This window comes from Lycorma delicatula, chromosome 1 (genome assembly GCF_047948215.1).
Source record: "Lycorma delicatula isolate Av1 chromosome 1, ASM4794821v1, whole genome shotgun sequence".
Lineage (NCBI taxonomy): Eukaryota > Metazoa > Arthropoda > Insecta > Hemiptera > Fulgoridae > Lycorma > Lycorma delicatula.
This window is the reverse complement of record NC_134455.1, coordinates 82,468,187-82,488,626: the sequence shown is the minus strand read 5'-3', so window position 1 is coordinate 82,488,626 and position 20,440 is coordinate 82,468,187. Positions and strand designations below refer to the sequence as shown.

Here is a 20,440-nt window from a genome sequence, read left to right as displayed (position 1 = left end):
AGTGCACACACACACACACACACACACACAGAGAGAGAGTGAGAGAGACTGAGCTATGTATGTTTGTTAGGGATAGTGTATGTGATATGTTCACATGTACCTCATATATGTATATTCAATGAATTGTTGTTACTTTGATTTTTCCATTTAGTTTTGAGTTACTGGAAGTTGGATAATCAGTTTTCTACAAATTTATGTTTTTATTTTATAATATTATAATTTTCATTTTAATAGTTTTTTAATATACACAGTGTGCCAAATAAGTAATGAGACAACTAGAATTATATCGAAACTAAGAACTTTATTTTAATTTTGCAGTTACATAGATACAAAATAATCCCCTTACACAATGTTTACATCGATCATACAAGTTGAAAGAACGCTGAAAATCCTGATTGTGTACCGCCTTCAGTCTGTCGGTCACAGCACGTTGGATGTCCTCAATGTCACTGAAACATTCTCCTTTTAAAGCAAATTCAATTTTCAGAAATAGAAAGAAGTCTTCAGGTGCCAAATCAGGTGAATAGGGTGGATGTTTGAGCATACAGATCTGTTTTGATGCTAAAAACTGTGTTACGGGTATTGCGCAGTGAGCCGGTGCATTGTCATGCAGAAGAACCCAACTCTTGCTTTGGAACAGATGCGTTCTGACATGACGCATGCAGGCAAAGAGACATTGCATGACTCCTAAACAGTACTGTCTGGTTATTGTTGTGCCCTCAGGGAGAAATTCACGATGGATCACTCCAGAAGCATTGAAAAAAATAATCGCGATTGTCTTGATGCGTGATTTTTGCAACCTGAGTTTCTTCTGCTTCGGTGACGATATTTCATGCCATTCCATACTCTTATGTTTTGTCTCTGGGTCAAACCTAAAACACCTTTGTAAACTTCTGATGCCATTTTTCTTCATTTTCAGCTCTTAAATTTTATCACAGCTCTTTGATCCATGATATTACGTTTTGACTGCTGCTACTTGCACAACGTTACGTTCACGGCTGCTGTGCATGCACTGGCTGAGTCATCAATACAATCAAAGTGGTTGTGTGTTCAGCACAATCTAGCGGGTAAACTGGTTACCACATTTGGCGCGTTTCTTGAAAGTGTTCCTGGAAAAAATCAGTCTTATTATTTATTTGGTACACTGTGTATTACTGTTCTACTTCTGTCATTACTTGTTAAAAAGTTCCCAGAATTGCTGCTTTCAGCTTAAAATAACAATTGTAATAAAGAAATTTTTAGTTTTTATGCAGCTTTAATGATGAAGCTGCTCATATGTTTCCTGTTTCACATACAACAATAATAAAGTTGTTTATTTTGTTTTGGGGTATTCCATTGTAATTCAACAAATGATCAGTGCATCACTATTTTTGATTTTGATGATATTTGGTATATGATAACTGTTTACCGTGTAGTGGCCAAAAAATATTTTTTTATATGTTTAAAAAATATTTTTCTTGAATAATAGAATATTTTCTAACTCACCAACAAGTAAAAACACCCATTTTTGTCACTTTTTCCATGAGCTGTAGCATTCTTATTTTACATCGTGCAAAGGGTCAAAAAGGGCTTTTTGGAAAGAGTAAGGATGGAACTTCATCTTAATATACTCAAAATTCATTTTTTTACATAACCAAATCTTGTAATGTTTACTGAAGTTACGTTTACAATCTTTTTTTTTTAATTTTGGGCCCAAAATAAATAATGAAGGGCTTAAGGTAACAGATCTGTTTTTTTATCTTTTAACTCTTAGGTACTAGTAGTACTTATAAAAAAGTTGAGTTGTTACCGAGTGTCCTTCATTAAATGAAATGGCCACCAAATCGAACGATTTTGAAAATGTTTCTTTGTTGCGGCCCAAAAACCAAATGTGGGAGAGGTGGCAAAAATGTGAAATGTTTACAGCATTAAGTAATTTTTATGTACTTTAAAACCATATAAAATTTATTTATTACTCAAAGGGGTTGACGGATTTAAAAATCTTTTTGATATGTACTTTTTATGAACAAATTATATTTATATGCACAAATTTATGAATTTTTTTGTTTTTATATGGGGCTGAGGAGCCATCAGAAAAATTAAAAAATTGTTTAAGTTGTGGTAACAGTGTTTTTACTTTATTTATAACTTCCTTCCAAAAGCAAGTTATATGTAAGCAAGTAAAATGTAGTATTGTGCTTCAAGTACTCACTTATCACACAATAGCTTTGGCTTTGTAATTTTCCTTCTTTTTTAAAATATATGAGAAGTGGATATACTGTGGCATAAGTTTTTGACCAGTGATATGACTGTGCTTAATCCTGTATCACAAAAGGAAAATTTTGAGAGAAGTCTCCCATTACAATTCATTCACCCTCCAACAAGTTTTCCTTTTTAGTGTTGAGGAAATTAGCTTGTTTCTTTGCAAAAAAATGATGCCTTTTTAGATTATTTAAATTTTCAGTAAGTTTATCTAAGTACTCTTGAAATGGTAGAATTTGAGTAGTTAGTTCACAACAGTCTACAGAAACCCATTGATTGAAGATAATTTCAGAATCAAAATCATCCCAGTTGTCTTGCAGTAATCTGAGCACTTCATTAGTGCCTGGACATTTTTCTCATTGTGAGGACAGCATGCATACACATTTCATTTTCTATATCACATACCATTGTTGAAAGGAGAATTTTATAATCAAATTTTTATTTTTGGAGCAGATAACACGAGTTTTACATTTTGGTGGGTGACACACACACAAATAGAATACCTGACCCACCAGCAAGAACACAACATTTAGTTCTTAAATTAGCATATTTTGAAAAACCAATTTTTAAATTATGTTTTTCTTTAAAAGCTGTGTACAATTCTTTTAAGTTACATAAGTAAGCCTTTTTTGAATATTAATTTTCTTCCTGTCGGCTTGTCTTACAGAGACACAATCCTTACCTGTCATCATTCGGCTGTGCTCATTATTCTGGTAAAAATCTTGGACACATTTAATAACATTTTCATAAATTACGTGACTGTGTTTCTTTTTACTGATTTGTGGCAAAATTCCACTTGTTTTAACTAATTGTTTGGATTGACGGGCTAAATATTGACTAACACTAAACTCATTTTGCATTTTTTGAATGCTCCAGCTGCTTGGTAATAAACTTAAAATATTAATTTTTTTTCTGGGTTTATGTAACTGTTTTCATTTTATTCTTTATTTTAATGATTAATTCTTCATATTCCCAACCCAAATCAGCATAATTTTGTAGTACTAAACTGGTTTCTTCTGTAGAAATATTTAAATCAAAGGAATCGTTTAATTTACTAGTAACTGACTCTACTATTTTCGTAACTTTAGTTTTTAAAATTGGTTCATTTGTGCTGCTTGATAATTTTTGAATTTTAACATGGGAAATGCCAAGTGCTGAACAACCTTTATTCACCGACTCAACTGTAACACATTTAAGCTCAAATATATATTGACATTTTAGTTCACTTTCTGTATCATCTTGTGGTTTTTCTATTTTCTTTAAGCATTTTGTATACAGTGCTCTGCCTGGAATTAATTTTAAATTCGGATTGCTTGTTGAAAGTGTCAAAGATATTTCTCAGAGAAATTTCTTAACGATTTAGTGTGACAGCTAATTGGGTCAGAGCAACATCTCCTTTTAATATGAAAATATTTATCTAAATCCAAAGTATTCCACACTTCTTTTTAAAAATGCTTGCTGATTTTTTACAAAATCTGAGAAATCAAAGAAGTGTGAAATACTTTGGATAAAAAACAAGATTAGAACATTACCTAAATATTCAGTTTTATGAAAAGTACCGATATTTTTTTGTTTCAGCCCATCCACTTCTTATAGATATCAGTGTTATTTGCTGTTCAGTAAACTAAAATATTGTGCAATATTGAAGATCTATTGTAAGTTAATTTGTGACATACTGTTTCAGTGTGAATGCCAATCGAACACGCCATAATCAGTTTTTATAAAATGCAAGTGTTCTTACAATAACAATAGAGTTAGTATAAATAATAAAACTACCAATTGCACCTCAGTTTGTCTTATCCCAATTTCTCTACAGCTAAAATAAAAATTTCTCTAATTAATAAAATTACAAATAAAAGATATCAGATAAAAGTGAAGTTCACTGCTAATAAAATTACTTTATAAAAAATTGTACATTACCTAACCACAGTATTAACACTAGCAACAATACAACATATCACATTGAAATCAAAACGATGACTGAGCCTTCTACAATGTTTACATTCAGGATTACACAAACATTCATGTCCATGCATGTCTATTTACTTCTGTGTTTAAACATGAGTTTGTGTGTATGAGTCATACTTTAAGTAACAAACTATCTAGAATATAAGCTACCTCAATATAGACATGTCAAAATATTTTGTATAGTAGGCCTACATTATTATCTAAAAAAATACATGCAGTGAATTTTTTGGATACATTGTTCACAATTAGAAGGAACAATGGTTTTAGTGGTTTTGATGGCTTCATTACTCATCAACCCCTTTGAGTAACAAAATAAGTTTTATATGGTTTTAACGTATATAAAAAGTACTGTTGTAAACATTTCAGATTTTTTGCCACCTGTCCCACATGTGGTTTTTGGGCCCCAAAAATGAGACATTTTCAAAATCTTACGATTTGGCAGTCATTTTTTTTAATGAAGGACACTCAGTAACAGTTCAATTTTTTTTTATAAGTACTACTAGTTCCTAAGAGTTAAAAGATAAAAAACAGGTCTGTTACCTTAAGCCCTTCATTATTTATTTTGGGCCCAAAATTTGAAAAAAAAAAAAAATTGTAAACATAACTACAGTAAACATTACAAGATTTGGTTATGAAACAAAATTAATTTTGAGTACACTATATATAATAAATAAATTTATTTTACTGTTAAGATTGTGACTATGATGTTTATTAGTTGTAAGATTACATGTTATTAGTTTTACATTTTAGTGATATCTTACCTGTGGTATTAGCTTTAAGTTTTAATTATTAATCTTCAAGTTAATTTTAATCTAGATTTAGTATTTTAGCTTTTTATTTTTTTCTCTTGTATGGTAGTATTATTGTAAGTTTTAGTGTCATTAGTTTTTAGTTATATTTTATGGTATTACTTTTAAGTTTTAATTTTTACCTAGTACAATATATTTGATCCAGACGATGATAACGCGAAACTGTTTTTCATCTTCAAAAAAAAAATCTAAAAGTTAAGAAAGTACTTTCTAAACTTAAAAAGCTTACTTTTTAAATGTTTTCTAAAAGTTTAATTTTTTAATAATACTTTCTTTAAATGATGCGCTTATCTAAGAAAAAATGGTCTGAATTGAAAGACAACTCACAGCTCCTACAACACAAGTCCTGCTGTTGATTAGTGATTTTTCTTCAAAAGTAAAATGGCTGTTGTTGTTCTTTTTTATTCTATGCTTCTTTACATTATAAATTTGAAAAATGAAATAATGCACAATTTCTGAAAATAGATTTATGAAAGAAGTGCCCACATCATTAGCAAATGTATCAACAAAACAGTAGAGCATTTCAAGAGAGGCAATACTGAATAACTTAAGAAAATTCATTTATTTTTTATGTAAGCCAAAAAAAAATTGAGAATCTTTTAAAAAGCATTGTATAAAGTAGATTCACGTCACATGTTCATTTTACGTCTGAAAAAAAAATTATATTTACATAACTGTTTTATTTTATAATATTTTTCTAATAATAATAATTCTGATTTATAGTAAAAGATAATGATTTAATGGAGACTCAGTCAAGTATAAATTTAATTGATCCAATTAGTAAAAAAATCATGACTAATCCAGTTAAAAATATTATTTGCAATCATACATATGAAATGGAAACTATCACTATCTATATAAATGACAAGAAAAATAAAAGACCCAGGTAAGTTTTTTAGATTTATGTATTTTATTATTGATATTCAGTTAGTAATTCTTAATAGTACAACAAAAATAGCTTCTTTTTTTTTTTTTAAATGTAACTGCTTACGTTTTAAAGAATCACCGACCTCATTTACTCCTGAAAAGAGGGAAATGTGGGTAATAAATTCACAGTTGAGTTTTTTAGAAATAATTTTTAAAATATTTGATTTTATTTTGGGAAAACTGACCTTTTTTAAGGATTTAAAATTCCCTTTGATTTATTTAATTTCTGTATAATATAAATTGGAAAAGATGGAAATTTTTTTTAAGTTTCATTAAATATTTATACACTTTGGAGTCTGACTTAATTTTTACTTGAATTTTCATCTTTACTTGAAAAAAATTATTCCTATGTAAAAAATTATTTGTGAAATGAAAAACTTTTTAGATTACTTGTAATCTGTTTTTCTTTTCATTTCCATGTGACGAATATTTACAAAATTATGGCAAACATACCACATAAACTGATTTTGTCAAAATTTAAAAGTTGCAATTAGCCGTTAAGAATGCATCAAAATTACAATTTTTTTTTTATAAATTTTTAATTGAAAAATAGTGTGGTATACATCTGTTTAATTAATTGCAACTTCAATTTTTATAATTTTTCAAAATAATTTCCACCACATAGTGTATACTCTTCTCCATTCTTTGAAACTAGTCTTCAAAGAATTCAAAGATCTGGGCACAATCATCATCCCAAGCCCCTTAGGAGGTCATCATCCCTTGTTAAAGTGCCACCCTTTCTGTTTGTTCTTCACCTGGAAGAGCAGTGTGATATGACATGGAGTAAGGTCAGGACTACAGGGAAGGTGCTGTAACTGTTATATTAGTGCTAGACAAATAAAATACTTGGAGCAGTAACCCACCGAGATGGTCTAGTGGTGAACTCGTCTTCACAGATCAGCTAATTTTGAAGTCGAGAGTTCTAAGGTTCAAATCCTAGTAAAGACAGTTATTTTTATATGGATTTCAATACTAGATCATTGAATACTATGATCATTGATCATACTGGTGTTCTTTAGTGATTGAGTGAGTGTCAATTAACCACACATCTCAAAAATGGTCGACCTTAGACTGTACAAGACTACCCTTCGTTTACACTCATACATATCATCCTCATTCATCCTCTGAAGTAATCCTGATGGTGGTTCTGGAGGTAAACAGAAAAAAAATACTTAGAGCATGGCACCTGAGCATTATCATGGTGAAGAATTCACAAGATTTCTCTTGTTCTTCTGTTTTTTTTGTTAAAAACCATATTATAAAATATCTTAAAGTTAATTTGCATCCTTAAGTCTGGGCGCAGCTTCTTGAAAGCTTCAACCAATTAAGGCAGGAATTCCCTGGTATACCACTCCCCTGTAACTGTCTTCAGATTTTCCAACACAGCTAACTCTAGTACATTAAAAATACAGTCACCATTCTCATCTTCACTAATCTGGATTTTCAAAGAGCCACAGGAGTCTCCTCATCTCACCCAGACTTTGTTCTGAGCTTGGTCAGAACATCATAATAGTGTGGCCAAGTTTCATCAGATGTCACAATACTGTTCACATAGGAAAATTTCCCGTTTTCAAACTTTTTCAGCATTTCACAGCATCATGAAATATGTGCCATTTGATCATCAGTGAAGGTATATGGCACTCAGAGGATGCAAAGCTTTTTAACTTGAAGGTGATCATGCAAAACAGCATGAACTGCTTCAGCATTAATGCGCAGCTTTAGTGGACCCCTCTATTTTATGGTAGGTCACATGCGTATCTGTTTCAAGCATTTTTTTACTGCACTAATGTTTTCCTCAGTCAACCAACCTTGGCCAGCAGTTGACCTGACCTTGGAACATCCTTGAGGATGGTCGGATTTGTCTTTTAAATTCTTGGTACCACCTAATTATTATTATTATTGTTATTTGTTATGATGAGGACAGTTCTATCCAAGCACAGGAGTCATTTCCTGTAAACACTGATCAACACTTAGTGTAAAATTGCCCAGTATTTAGTTTTCGACCACGAAGACATCATTACCTCTTTTCATTAAACCACAGCTAAAAAGCAGGTTGGGACCTGTCTAAACATGTACATGTTACAACTTGTAACTGCCGATGACAATCTGTTCATCATATTGCAAAACTTTCCTTGTGCCCTTTGTATAAGTTAAATATTGTTTATATATTCTAATATAATTAAATCCCAAATAAAATGAGTCTTGTTGCCTCTATTATTTCAATTAAAATATGCTTTATAGCCATTTTAGATGTAGTGGAAGTTTAAAGAAAATTCAATACTTTTAAATAATTTAAATAAAATTTTAAGGGTATTGAAAATAAGTAATTTTTTTGTGAATTTTGATTTATTGGTCAATTTGATTTTGAATTGATTAAATTTTCATTTATTGTGTTTACTTTATAAATATTAATTTTATAAGGAAAATTAAGTTTAATTTTCCTTGTATTTTTATGCCAATTATCCTTGAAAGTGAAGCATTTTGAAAGACCCAATACTTTTTCTTTCTGAAAAAAATTCTAAAAAGCTGAAAAAGTCAACTTAAGGATTATTTAAAGAGTTTTTTGAACTTAAGTATCATCATATGAAAGAGGAAACTTGCTGTGAAAAGTTATTCCTGATGAATTTTTTTCAGCCTTATGCACAAAAGAAAACAAAAATTTTAATGAAAGTCAAATGTATGCCTTGCTGTATGAAGTAGTATGTAGTTTGCAATCTTTACATTCTTCATTTTTAGTTTATTTTCATGAACTATTTTAATTAACTATTTCATAAGTTCAGTAATTTTATTTTAAACTTTTATTTATACTTGTCATTTGTGATTTGAACATATGCATTGTTCTACTTCCATTTTATTTTTTATTTTTTTTGTTAAAAATCATATAAGTGCAGTTCAGAAAGTAACCTCCATTGTAGTATAGCGCTAGTAGTAGTGTTAGTGGCACCACCATTGACACACTGGCATACTCTCTGAAACAGCACTTCCAGCTGTATGTGTGAGCTGCTGCATACTGTAGCCCGTTCACTTGTTATAGCCTAAAATCTTGAGTACTGCAATACAAAATCCTGCAAAATGGAAGCTGTGTGCCGTCATAAGATTTATTTCGAGCACAGAATGTTTTGGCAGCAGACACCCATCATCATCAGTTGTGTTCTGTGTATGAATGACAGTGTAGTGCAGCGATGGGTTCAATTTTTTAAAAATGGAAGGACAAACATCCATGAAGAAGAGAACAGCGGTAGGCCTTCTGTTGTGAGTGATTATATTATCAGTGAAATTGACAAAAAGGTGCACAAAAAAGAAGATTCACATCTCTGAACTTTCTGAACAATTCTCGCAAAGATTGTCACTGATAAAATTGGCTACCAGAAGTTCTGTGTTCGATGGGTTTTGAAAATGCTTACAGAGATTTATCGAACCAAACGAAAGGGCTCTGCCTTAGTCTTCCTTTCACGCTACGACGTTGAAGGAGAAAGAGTTTTTTGAAGAGAATTGTGACTGGGGATGAAACTTGGGTGATCTATGTGAATGCTGAAACAAAACAATAGTCTATGAGCTGGGATCATACCATTTCTCAATGCAAGTCAAAGAAAGCTCGCCAGACTTTGTCTGCGAGGAAGGTTATGGCTGCAGTTATTTTTTTTTGGATGCCGAGGGAGTTCTTGTAGTCTAATTTATAGAAGAATGTGGTACGATTACTTCAGCTGTCTACTGGGAAAATTTAAAGAAACTTAGGCGAGCCATTCAGAACAAACATCATGGTATGCTATCATCCGTTTTTTTTTTTTGCACGAGATCCTCCTATGGAGTTGGGATGTCTCTTTATCAGAGTAGTTTACTGCTTAAAATAAAACCCACCTTCTCCGAGACAGTGTGACAAATAAATATTTTTAAGTGCTCAACAGATGTTGAGGTAAACTGAATTAATTTCACTATCTTAATTTTTGTTCATTTTAACTATCTGAATATAGCAGATAAATAGAATAGAATTTACCATTGCTGTCAGTCAGCATTTTACCTCAGTTACCTGTTACTGCCCCAATACAAATATTTATGATCATATGAATGAGTGCTTAAGAACCTCACTTGTTATAGAAGACCGAATGTGATACTGACTCCTATTACTTACACTCCTCTTTGACCACCTGATATGAAGATGTATTACTTAGCCCTGCCGCACAACCTTGGTTAACCTTTAATCCATATTCTGCTTCCGAGAGCATTCCTTAATGGTCTCTACCCTTTAGCTATAGCAATCTTCTTCATAGACCTTGGTTTCCTGTTAATCTAATTCTGCAGTTTTTCTACAATATCTTTCTTCTACTATGCTAAAGAAATCAAAGTTACAAATTTTCAGTCATGGTTCACTCTGTATCTACTGTCAATCATACAACTCTACTGGCCGAGTGCAATCCCTTCCGTAACATGTTTCATTTAATGCTCATTATCGTAGCTTTGTTATTTTCTGGTTTTTAGTTGTTCTTTACTTGATTTGCAACTATAGATAAAAAAATCATGTATTTTGGACTCTTCATCTGTTTCTTTCGTGGGCATGAAACCCTTTTGTATAATACATACAGGGTGTATAAAAAAGAATATTGGCTTTTAAACATATTTAATATTTCTTAATTTGACTTAGAGTAATGAATCACAAATAAAATGAAATGTAACTCTTACAGTTTTTCCCTACAAGAGTTCAATGTGAACATCTTTCCTCACATGATGCACATCAAATCAATAAGAGAGTTCATCCCATACTTTAACCAGCATGTCTCAAGTAATGGAAATGACAACTGCTTTAATATTTGACTCAAATTTGCTAGATTAGTAGGTAGCAGAGGCACTTAAAAAAATCCTTTAAAAATCACATGGGATCAATTCAGGAGACCTTGGCCACTGCAAACAGCTCAAGCGTTGTATTCATGCTGACCAATCCATTAGTCAGTGAAAACATCATTTAATCAGTCGTAGGATTGGATTTATAGACATTCAAAAATCTCTAGCTGTGTTTCCAGGCAAACATAAGCCATTTTGAGAAAGTAATTTAAATAATTGTTCTCTCGTGGTAAATTCCTAATACGAGTTATTACTTGTGTATAAAAAGGTTATTGCATAAGTTATGAAAAACCTAAATAGTAAAGTAATAAATTCTTTATTTACACTGATTTTAATACATTTATTATTTTATTTAGTTGATGGTTTTGGGCCAAGTTTATTGTTTCTTTCCTTTAAAATATTGAAGTTATTATTACTTATCTTTAATTCAATTTGTGAAGGATGTGAAAATAGGCGTACAATTAACTCCATATCTCAGGTGTATATCAACAGTTTTGGAAGTACCAATTTATTCAAGGTAAAAGACACAGTTATATCTGTCAAAAAAACTTGATAAGCTAACATTGTTTGCTGGCACAAATATAGATTTGACGTTTGGAAGGAATATTGCCGGAACTGATTGTTGATGGACAGTAGTTGATGACTGTTTCAGATCATGAATGTCTGCGGTAAGGTCTTCCGGTGTATATTCCCGTTCAGCAGGGGTATTTCCTGTGCAGGAGGGCAGACTGGCAAAAATTTGTTGATATATTGGCCAGAGTTTGGAAGTTACGGATTTGAAGTAGTTGGGGGAAGGCTTTCTCTAGCTTATGTGGCCTGCTGCAGAACACACTATTTCACATAGTTCTGGTTGCGAGGGAATTGCTCCATGGTGGACAAGAGAGTTTTCTGATCTGAAGCGGTCTCTGAATCATCTTAGGTGAGCTCCTGTACACGAGGGTGACCCTGAGGGGCGAGTGGAACTCGCTTCTGTGTATAGGGATTTGAGGACCCGGTATTTTTTTTTCATATGATTGGAACAGCAAAAAAGGATTCTTGGCATTCTTTCATGCAGGATCAAGGTAATAAAAATCCTTGGGGTGTCATTTATAGGATTTTTTGACATAAAAGATAGAAAGATATTCTTCTATCTGCTCTTTTGACCCGGCAAGGTGTACTGACTAACAGGATATTGCGCACTCTGTTGAATTATTTACTGCCAGATGATGATGTGGAGGATGAGTGTCATCACTTCTTTACATTCATATATAGCATCTTTGTTGATTACTGAGGCAGAGGTGCAGCAGGTTGTTTGCAGTTTTGCAAGGCAAAAGGTTCTTGGGTATGACAGAATCACTGTGGAACTCCTTCTTCGCTTGTTGGGCGTAAGTATAGGTACAATAACGAAAGTTCTGAATAGCATGCTTTCTGCTGGCTATTTTCCGCATTGTTGTAAAAGAGGTGTGATTAAGCTTGTTTTTAAAGGTGGTGACAAGGATCCTACTGTGAGTTCATCATCAGTGCTTGGTAAGGTATTTGAGAAGGTATTGTGTTTGCATATTAATGGAAGGTTGGCCTCACAAAATTGCTTGATGGAAGACCAGTATGGTTTTTGATTGGGTAATGGTACAATACAGAGTATGCAATTTTAAAAGTGAGTGACATCATTACTAACTTCAACTCTGTGTATGTCCTGGGTATATTTTTGAATATATCTGGGGCTTATAACAACTTGTATAGTTCTCTGCCTTGTGTCAATAACAAATGGTGGGTGTGGTGTACGCATGATGAGATCAGGTTGCTACAGTTACTTTAGTAACCGCTATGTAGTGCTTCATGATGGGGCATTGAGGTGAGTAAAATGCTATCCGAGGGGTGTTCCCAAGGCAGTGTACTGGGTTCTCTGCTTTGGGTTGTGGAGTTTGACTCTCTCATGTGGTTGAGGTTGTCTAGTGGATGTCATGTCATCACTTATGCCGATGATAGTTCTGCTAGTAAATCAAGACTCGTAGAACAAGGTTGAATTCCAGGCAACTCAAGCTTACAAACTACTAGAAGTGTAGATCAATCACCACAAAATGGTATTTAGCCCTGAGAAGACCACCATGATGTTGCTGAAGGGCCATTTGGCCACTATGCGGTGAGCCCGTGTTTCAATGACCAGCCTTCCTATTCATTACTTCTTGTTGCAGTGATATTTGGGTGTACTCCTTGATGAGAATTTCAGATTCAAGGAGCACTTTAATTGAGAGTGTTGCTAAGATGTGTAATGCCATCTTCATCATTTTTAGGGTGGTCTATCTCAATTGGGGTCTAAATTTTAAAATAATGAAAATTTTGTATAAAGGTGTATGCGAGGCAACTATCCATTGCACAGCACCTGTTTGGGCAAACAGAATAAGGTATAAAAGCTACCACGATATTCTGTAGAGGGCTCAGTATCTCCTCATACTTACTGTGATAGGGGACTATAGGACTATTTCACGTGAGGCAGTTCTAGCTATCATGGATGAAACCAATTGATGTCCTTGTGTTGTAACATCAGTTACGTTATGCTGCGAAGAAGATGGGTGAACTGACTCGCAGTGTATTCAGGAAACTGAGGAGGAAGTTTTTGGTATTTGGCAGGACAAGTGGGATGAGAGCAAATGGGTGGTATATGCATGGTCTCTTTCCAGACATAAGGGCATTGGGAGTTGCCTCCTGGATCTCCCTGCACAGATATGTGGCTCAGTTGCTTTCAGCGCATTTTGCATTTTGGGACAGGCTGGCTCAATTTGGCTTGACTGACTCAAGTCGTATCCTTAATGCTTAGTATGGAATGATGCATATCATCTACTGTATGTCTGCTCAAAAATGAGTTCAGGGTACTTGAGGGCATTGGTTTGAGTCTCAATTTGCAGGCTAATTGGAATTTTAGGGATGAGTAGCACATTTTTGAAAGATTTTTAAAGTATTTAGTACTCAAAAACTGCAAAGGTGTTTAGTGTAGAATAGTAGCCTGGGTGGCTAGGGACCTGTTTGGGTGCTTTTCCACCAGTGTAGGCGCATTCGGCAATTGTGCCCGATTGTTGTTTGGAAACTCATGTATCAATTTATTGGTAATTTTGGATGCTTTGGTATGGTAGGTCAAAATTTTGATGTTGCAAACAATTTTTGCGGGTATGTGGTTGATGTTCTACCTGTCTTTAGGTAGAGCACGCTCTATTGCAAGCGGCTGGCAAGTTACACACTCGGTAAGATGAGGTCGAGGTGTACAGATCGTGTGGACTTTGTTTGGTGGACATGAGTGTTGGTTGATTATTCCCTCTTGCGCATCATAAATAGTTGTATTTCATTATTTGTTTACAATTTACTTACAGACGATTTATATTCTCACATATGTTAATTTACGATTCTATGTTCCGATGTTTTTATAATAAGTATTTCAATTAGTTTACAGTAATAAATGTGTATGCCTTTCACACATCCAGTGATTTAATTGAGACACCTAATACAGTCCACCTTTAGAGTAATTACCTTGCATTTCCAGTATGAGTTTTAATATTTTGTTATACTCTCAGCTCAATTTTAAAATTTTTATTGGTTATCAGTTTTTTGATTCGGTTTAGGTGGGTTTGAAAAATATCTTTTGTTAGTTGATGAGTTTCAACACTAATGTCTTTCAAGACATCAAATGTCTTGATCAAAGACAAATATTTTTCAAGGTATTTGCATCAGGTGCTATCTTGATAGAGGCCATACTGATTACTGAAATATGTAATCAGATATTGAGGGTCTAGAAGATGAAGCCCATTAGGGTTAGGAACAGGGGGAGTGGTGTGGGTTGATCACAGCATCGTCACAAGGCAGGTGCTTTCCCTATGGGGTCAGGATGGCATATGAAATTTTGGGGAAAATTAAAAAAAAAATAGAATTTTCTTTTTTCTCTTTTTGTGCAGTGGTTTTGGAAAACTGAGTTTTAGTACAATGATTACATTATATAAAATTCTTTAATTTTAATTCAATTTGGAGTTAGAAATGGGAGGATATTCAACATTATTTCTAAGTTTTCACCTCATATCTTGAAAACCTGTTGACTAAAAAAGTTGCAGTTTGTCAAAAATAATTGGCTATGACCAAACCTAAGTTACTAAAAATAGTAGCTGAACTTAAGACATAATTTTTTTTTTTCATTAGGTTGTATAATAATTTTTTTCTTTTTTGGTCAGATCAGCCAAAAATATTATTGCTTGCTTCTCCCACAAAAAAAGAAAGTAATATATAATTAAAATAAAACAAAAAAATAATATTTTGAAATCACCACTACTAAGGAAAAAAATTAAGGGACACCATGAACAACAAAAGAAAACATTGTGATATTTATGTTAAAAATAAATTAATGCTGGAGAAAGTTGAGTAGAATCATCAAACATTTGAGAGTGATGGTAGCACATGTTGGCAGACAATTTTGGATATATTTAAAGAGGCATGCTTCTCATTTAATCTTTAAGAACTTTTGTAATAATCTATGAGTTCATCCATAACAATTAAAAAAATGTAAAGTTGGATATTTAGATAAAAAATTTTAATTTTTACGCAGGTTTTAGTACTTCTCTTTAGTTCTGATGTAAAAATCTTTGAAATTATTAAAAAACAGATAACATAAAAGTGTTATTTATATGCTGATTAACTCAACAAAACACCATTTTGAATAATATTTTTTAACAAAATTGTTCACGATTTCAAAAAAAAAAAAAATACTTGATAAAATTTCAGAAGTAACCCTAAAACTAATATTTTGAAAAAGTAGAAATGTTCTATATTTTGCCAGATAATACATTTTTGGCTCTTATCAAGGTAATCAGGATTAATTGAAAAATATAAAAGATGAATACAGTAAAAAAGGACAAAACAATAAGATTCATAAAATAAGTAATTGAGCAAGGAGAGCCATACATTATTGTAAAATTTAAGCATAGAAAAGAAAATTGATCATATAACTGCAACAAACAAGTAGAATTCGTACTTATTATTTTTCAAAAACAATAATTACTGAAGCTATATGGTTATCTAGTGCTTACAGAATAAACATGTTTAATATTAAAGTTATATTTTCATAAGCTACATTTTCTTCTAAAATAGCTTAAGTCATAAAAGAATAATAACTACAATTTAATACAGTAAGATAAGAGTAACATTAAGAGTTAATTTTATTTTTAAATAATAAAATACAAAACTGTTTATCAAGAATGAATTTTCAAGTTTTATGTTTTATGAATTGCTGTTTCCAGTATCTTATGATTTGGTTTTTAAATTATACTTTACTATTAGTATACAAACTTATTATTAACTAATAATAAGTTTGTCAAAAGGATGACCAGTATTTCCATACTCTAATATTTTCAACCAGGGAACAGAACATTTACTTGTAGTAGAAAGTTGTTAATGGATACTGTTTTGCATGCGTAATTGTTACTTCATACAAATTACATTCACACAAACACATGCACACTTTCTTTCATAAACATGCATGTATATATAGATTTATACTATACCTAACATTCAGTAATACTCTTTTTTAATCAGAAACATATATAACAAAAATCTGCAAACAAAAGAACATGAGAAAATGATGACTTGGAGCATTTTATAGTAGTATATCATATTTTAGAAGGAATTATGAAGTCCAATTTACCTGATAGCATTGAGAAAATTACAGAAAATAAAACCTCTAAACTGGCCCACTGGCAGCCTCCTACCTGATAACACCCAAAGAATGGATCTACATCCTGATATCCTCAGAATGGAACATCAAATACAGTCAAGCAAAGACCTAGAGAATTAAAAAAGTAAGAAAGAAGGTATCAAGGTTAAGAGAGACGAAGGTTGATAAGCAAGAGTGATTTATCTTCAAAGGAATTGCAGTGCACAACAAAAATCTCACCCAGAAGAAAGGCTATCAAGGACTTCTCTAGGTTTTGGAAGTCCATCTCATACGCAATTCCTTAGGAAATTTGAAAAATTTTTAAACGGATGGAATTAGCACTAACACAATGTAACACTGTACAATAACATTTTTTTTCTTCAGGAATTAACAACTATCCAAAAACAGTTTCAGAGTTTCTAGGAAATAACTGTTTAATTAATTGAATCATTGTTTAGAATGGGTGGAATGAAAAACTGTTAACTGTACTATAAACCAATCAGCTAGAATCCTCAACTAAAGGTGCTAATAGTTTGTAAAATAGTAAGAAAATAAATGCAGTTATACTTGTTGAACACCATTAGTCCTTTAAATAACAACTAAAATATAACTTCAACAGCTTCTTACGAGCTTAACTTAATAACTTCAATTTAGTCCTTCAAGTAACATCCACATAGGAAACAACGCCCTTGCTGCAGCAGCAGAACCACTTAAAACTAAACACTAAGAAAGAAAATAGTTTGTTTACTGCCAAGTCTGTCTGTCTGCTTGTCAGTACTTGATACATAGCTAATGTAGTAGTATTATTTTTGGCAGTGTTTTAAACTTCCACTGTCAAATAATATTGACAATGTCACTTTTTATTTATTTAGTTTTCTCTTTTCTGTATGTATATATATATATATATATATATATATATAGAAAATAGATATATGTTTAGGTAGTAAACATATACATATACTAAAATACTATTTCCTGTCTGTTTAGTTTATATTGAGGCCTAAAGTAATCAATCTGCATGTGTGTGGTATGTGTAAATACACAACCTACATACATATGACAATCTGCAACCAGTTAATGCAATCCAAAAATGACATCTTTTTAAAAATACCTACCACACGATAAGAACATTAATTACTTAAAAGTGTTATTAATCTCAGATTATCACATTATTACTTATTATTTTGTAATTATAAATATGTTAGTTCTACAGCAATGTAAATAACGCACTATTATTGAAAAATGTACACTAATTTCAGTTTCCTAATTTTATAATATTCATATTATTTGCTACTTGTGGCCTAGAGTCAACAAACGTTCTGTGTATTAGTGCGAGTATTTGAATTGCAATCAATTCATGTCATGTACAATGTTATATCAATAATAGCATACATCATAGCTATTTATACAGGGCCCTGCAGAAATAACTCCCCCAATTTGAAATGTAAATAAAATAGACAATGCAACAAAATTATAAAAAAAAATTAAATATTTTCTGAAAGAACAACAGTGTTTGCATTTATTTTTACATGCCTTTTATTAAACTTTTTATGTTGTTCATATGTACCGACCTTCATTATCTATACAGGTCTTTAACATTCTCTGAAATTCCGCATTACTTTACTTGTCATTTCCAATGGTATTGCAGTGATTTGTTGATCGATAGCAGCTTTTAAATGATCGAGGGTTCTTGTCTTGTATTAAAAAAGATTTTTTAGCCTTTAGATGTCCCCCAGAGAAAAAAAATCACTTACTGCAAGATTGAGTGACAGTGCAGGCCGTGGAATGTCTCTTTGTTATGAAATAAGATGCCCAGGAACATTTATCTGAAGAAATCATCTTGCTGTTTGAGCAATGAAACTGCTCAAACAAACAGTATGGTTTCATTCTTATTGAACCCATAAATTTCAGCTTGATTTCTGAGTTCATTAAATCTTGGTAGCAAGAAGTCACATAACATTTGGAAGTTATTGTAACCGATTATACTGTTTCTTCCTCGAAACAGTATGACCCTATTATTAACAATGCACCAAATTTTAACGCTTAGAGTTCAGAGGAGGACGCTCATGAAGTAGTAAAGGATTATTTTCTGTCCAGTTTACAAAGTTTTATTTAACACAACCCATTAAATGAAAATGGGCTTCGTCACTTGACAGCGCAATCAAATTCATTGGAACATTTTCCAGAATTACCTGGCAAGAAGCGATACAGCTAATCCAGTCGCGTTTATTTAGCTGCTGCATGACCCATTATTTTGTAAGGATGAAGCTGTAAAAAGGCAAATTAAATTCTTACAGTCCTTTCAGAAATTTGTAGCACAACAGCATGTTTAAGAGCTGAGTGACTTGGAGATTGTATAAATGCTTGTCTCACTGCTTCAATATTTTTGTGTGTTCAAACGTGGCCTACCTGGTGGTTTCTTCTTTAAAACTGAACCGGTAGCTCTAAAATTGAACACCCATAACTGCAGCAGCAGTGGGGAAATCGGGGAGTTATTTCTGCTAGACCCTATAGTTTTATGACATATGTTTTATGACAAATTATATTTCTGACACTATTTTATAAACGATTACTTGGTCTTGTGAAACTTCATTGTTATTTTAACTGTGGTGTTTTAATTGCTCATGATAGAAGTTACTTTGAGTAATGTTGTTTTTGTTATTAATTTGATTTGAATAAGTATCATACTGAAATGTATGACTAAAGTGTTTTGAAATTTAATAATTGAGGCCTTCTTGCTGTATAGTTATACATAGAAAAAGTAAAATATTAGGAAGTGGGGGAAAAGATGAAAAAAGGGAACTAGTAGAAGCACATACATCTGAATTCACAGGTGTATCCATTTCAAGTATTGAGAGATCACAAGCTGAAAAGAAAAATTATGGAATAGTATACACAAAAAAAAACAAAAGAGAGCATTTAAAATCTGTTTTAAAAATGAATTGCCCACACTCAATAAGATACTTTCAGCTGTCAAAAGTGATCTGGATTTAACGAAAATTAGTCAGGCTAGTTTAAACTTCTTTTATCAATGTGTTTCAAATTTACAGGAAAAAGTAATTTTATCATTGATAGAGATAACAGGGATTTGGCGAAGTAGATATTTGAAACATTAAAGAGTTTAGAAAAAGGAGGAAAAATTTTTTTATCTGGATGAAGGTGAACAAGAGATTCACCCAATAAAGTTTGGTGTGACACTTCCGTAAGACGTCTAAACAGGCTTTTTTGTTTGGCTTAAGTACCAGTATAAAATTGGCAAGTAACAAAGGAAAATAGTATATTGTAGGTCATTTAGAGAATGGAGATGGATATGTTAATGGCGCATTAGTTTTTGAATTCAATACAAAGTATGATTACCATAAAGATATGAATGGTAATTTTTTTTTAAACTGGTTTAATATTGGTATAAAATTAATTCCACATGAATAGTGTAATTGTTATGGATAATGTAGGATACCATAGTATAAAATTAGAAAAACTTCGAAATACATCCTGACTAAAAGCAGATATAGATAGCTGAAAGAAAAACAAATCCTACTTCATTTTACATCTTTAAAGGTTGAACTACTAGAAGAAAGTAAAAAAAAAATAAGCAAAAATTTAATAAACATATAATTGATATGGTTGAAGCAAATGGACATAACTAGTATGGAGTCAAGCAAAATGATTTGTAGTTCAGAATAACAAAACTTACAAATTAGTAGGTTTTACTATTACTGAGGTAACAGCAAAAAGTAGCAGAACTGTGTTAAACACGTGTTGCAAGAAGAAGAAGAAAAAATGTGGAAGATGAATTATTTTGTTGATATCAAGGTGGATAAACTCATTATTAATTTTGAAAATGACTCCTCAGAATGTAATGTTATTGTAGATGAAGATGAGGAGGTGTTTAGTGGGTGTGATTATTTATAAAGTGATTCACCATTAGAAATTAAGAAAAAAAAAAGAAAAAATGATAAATCATAAAATATTTTTTAATTTATTTTATGCATGT

At 32.0% G+C, this 20,440-nt stretch overlaps 1 protein-coding gene across 1 annotated transcript in view; it reads left to right on the top strand.

Moving 5' to 3' along the window:
- The window catches only part of LOC142319643 (uncharacterized), a 47,605-nt gene that overhangs the window by 25,386 nt on the left and 1,779 nt on the right, over positions 1 to 20,440 (top strand). The window contains exon 4 of the mRNA XM_075357164.1: positions 5,742 to 5,904. Coding sequence (XP_075213279.1) covers positions 5,742 to 5,904 — 163 coding nt within the window. The remainder of the gene's footprint in view (positions 1 to 5,741; positions 5,905 to 20,440) is intronic.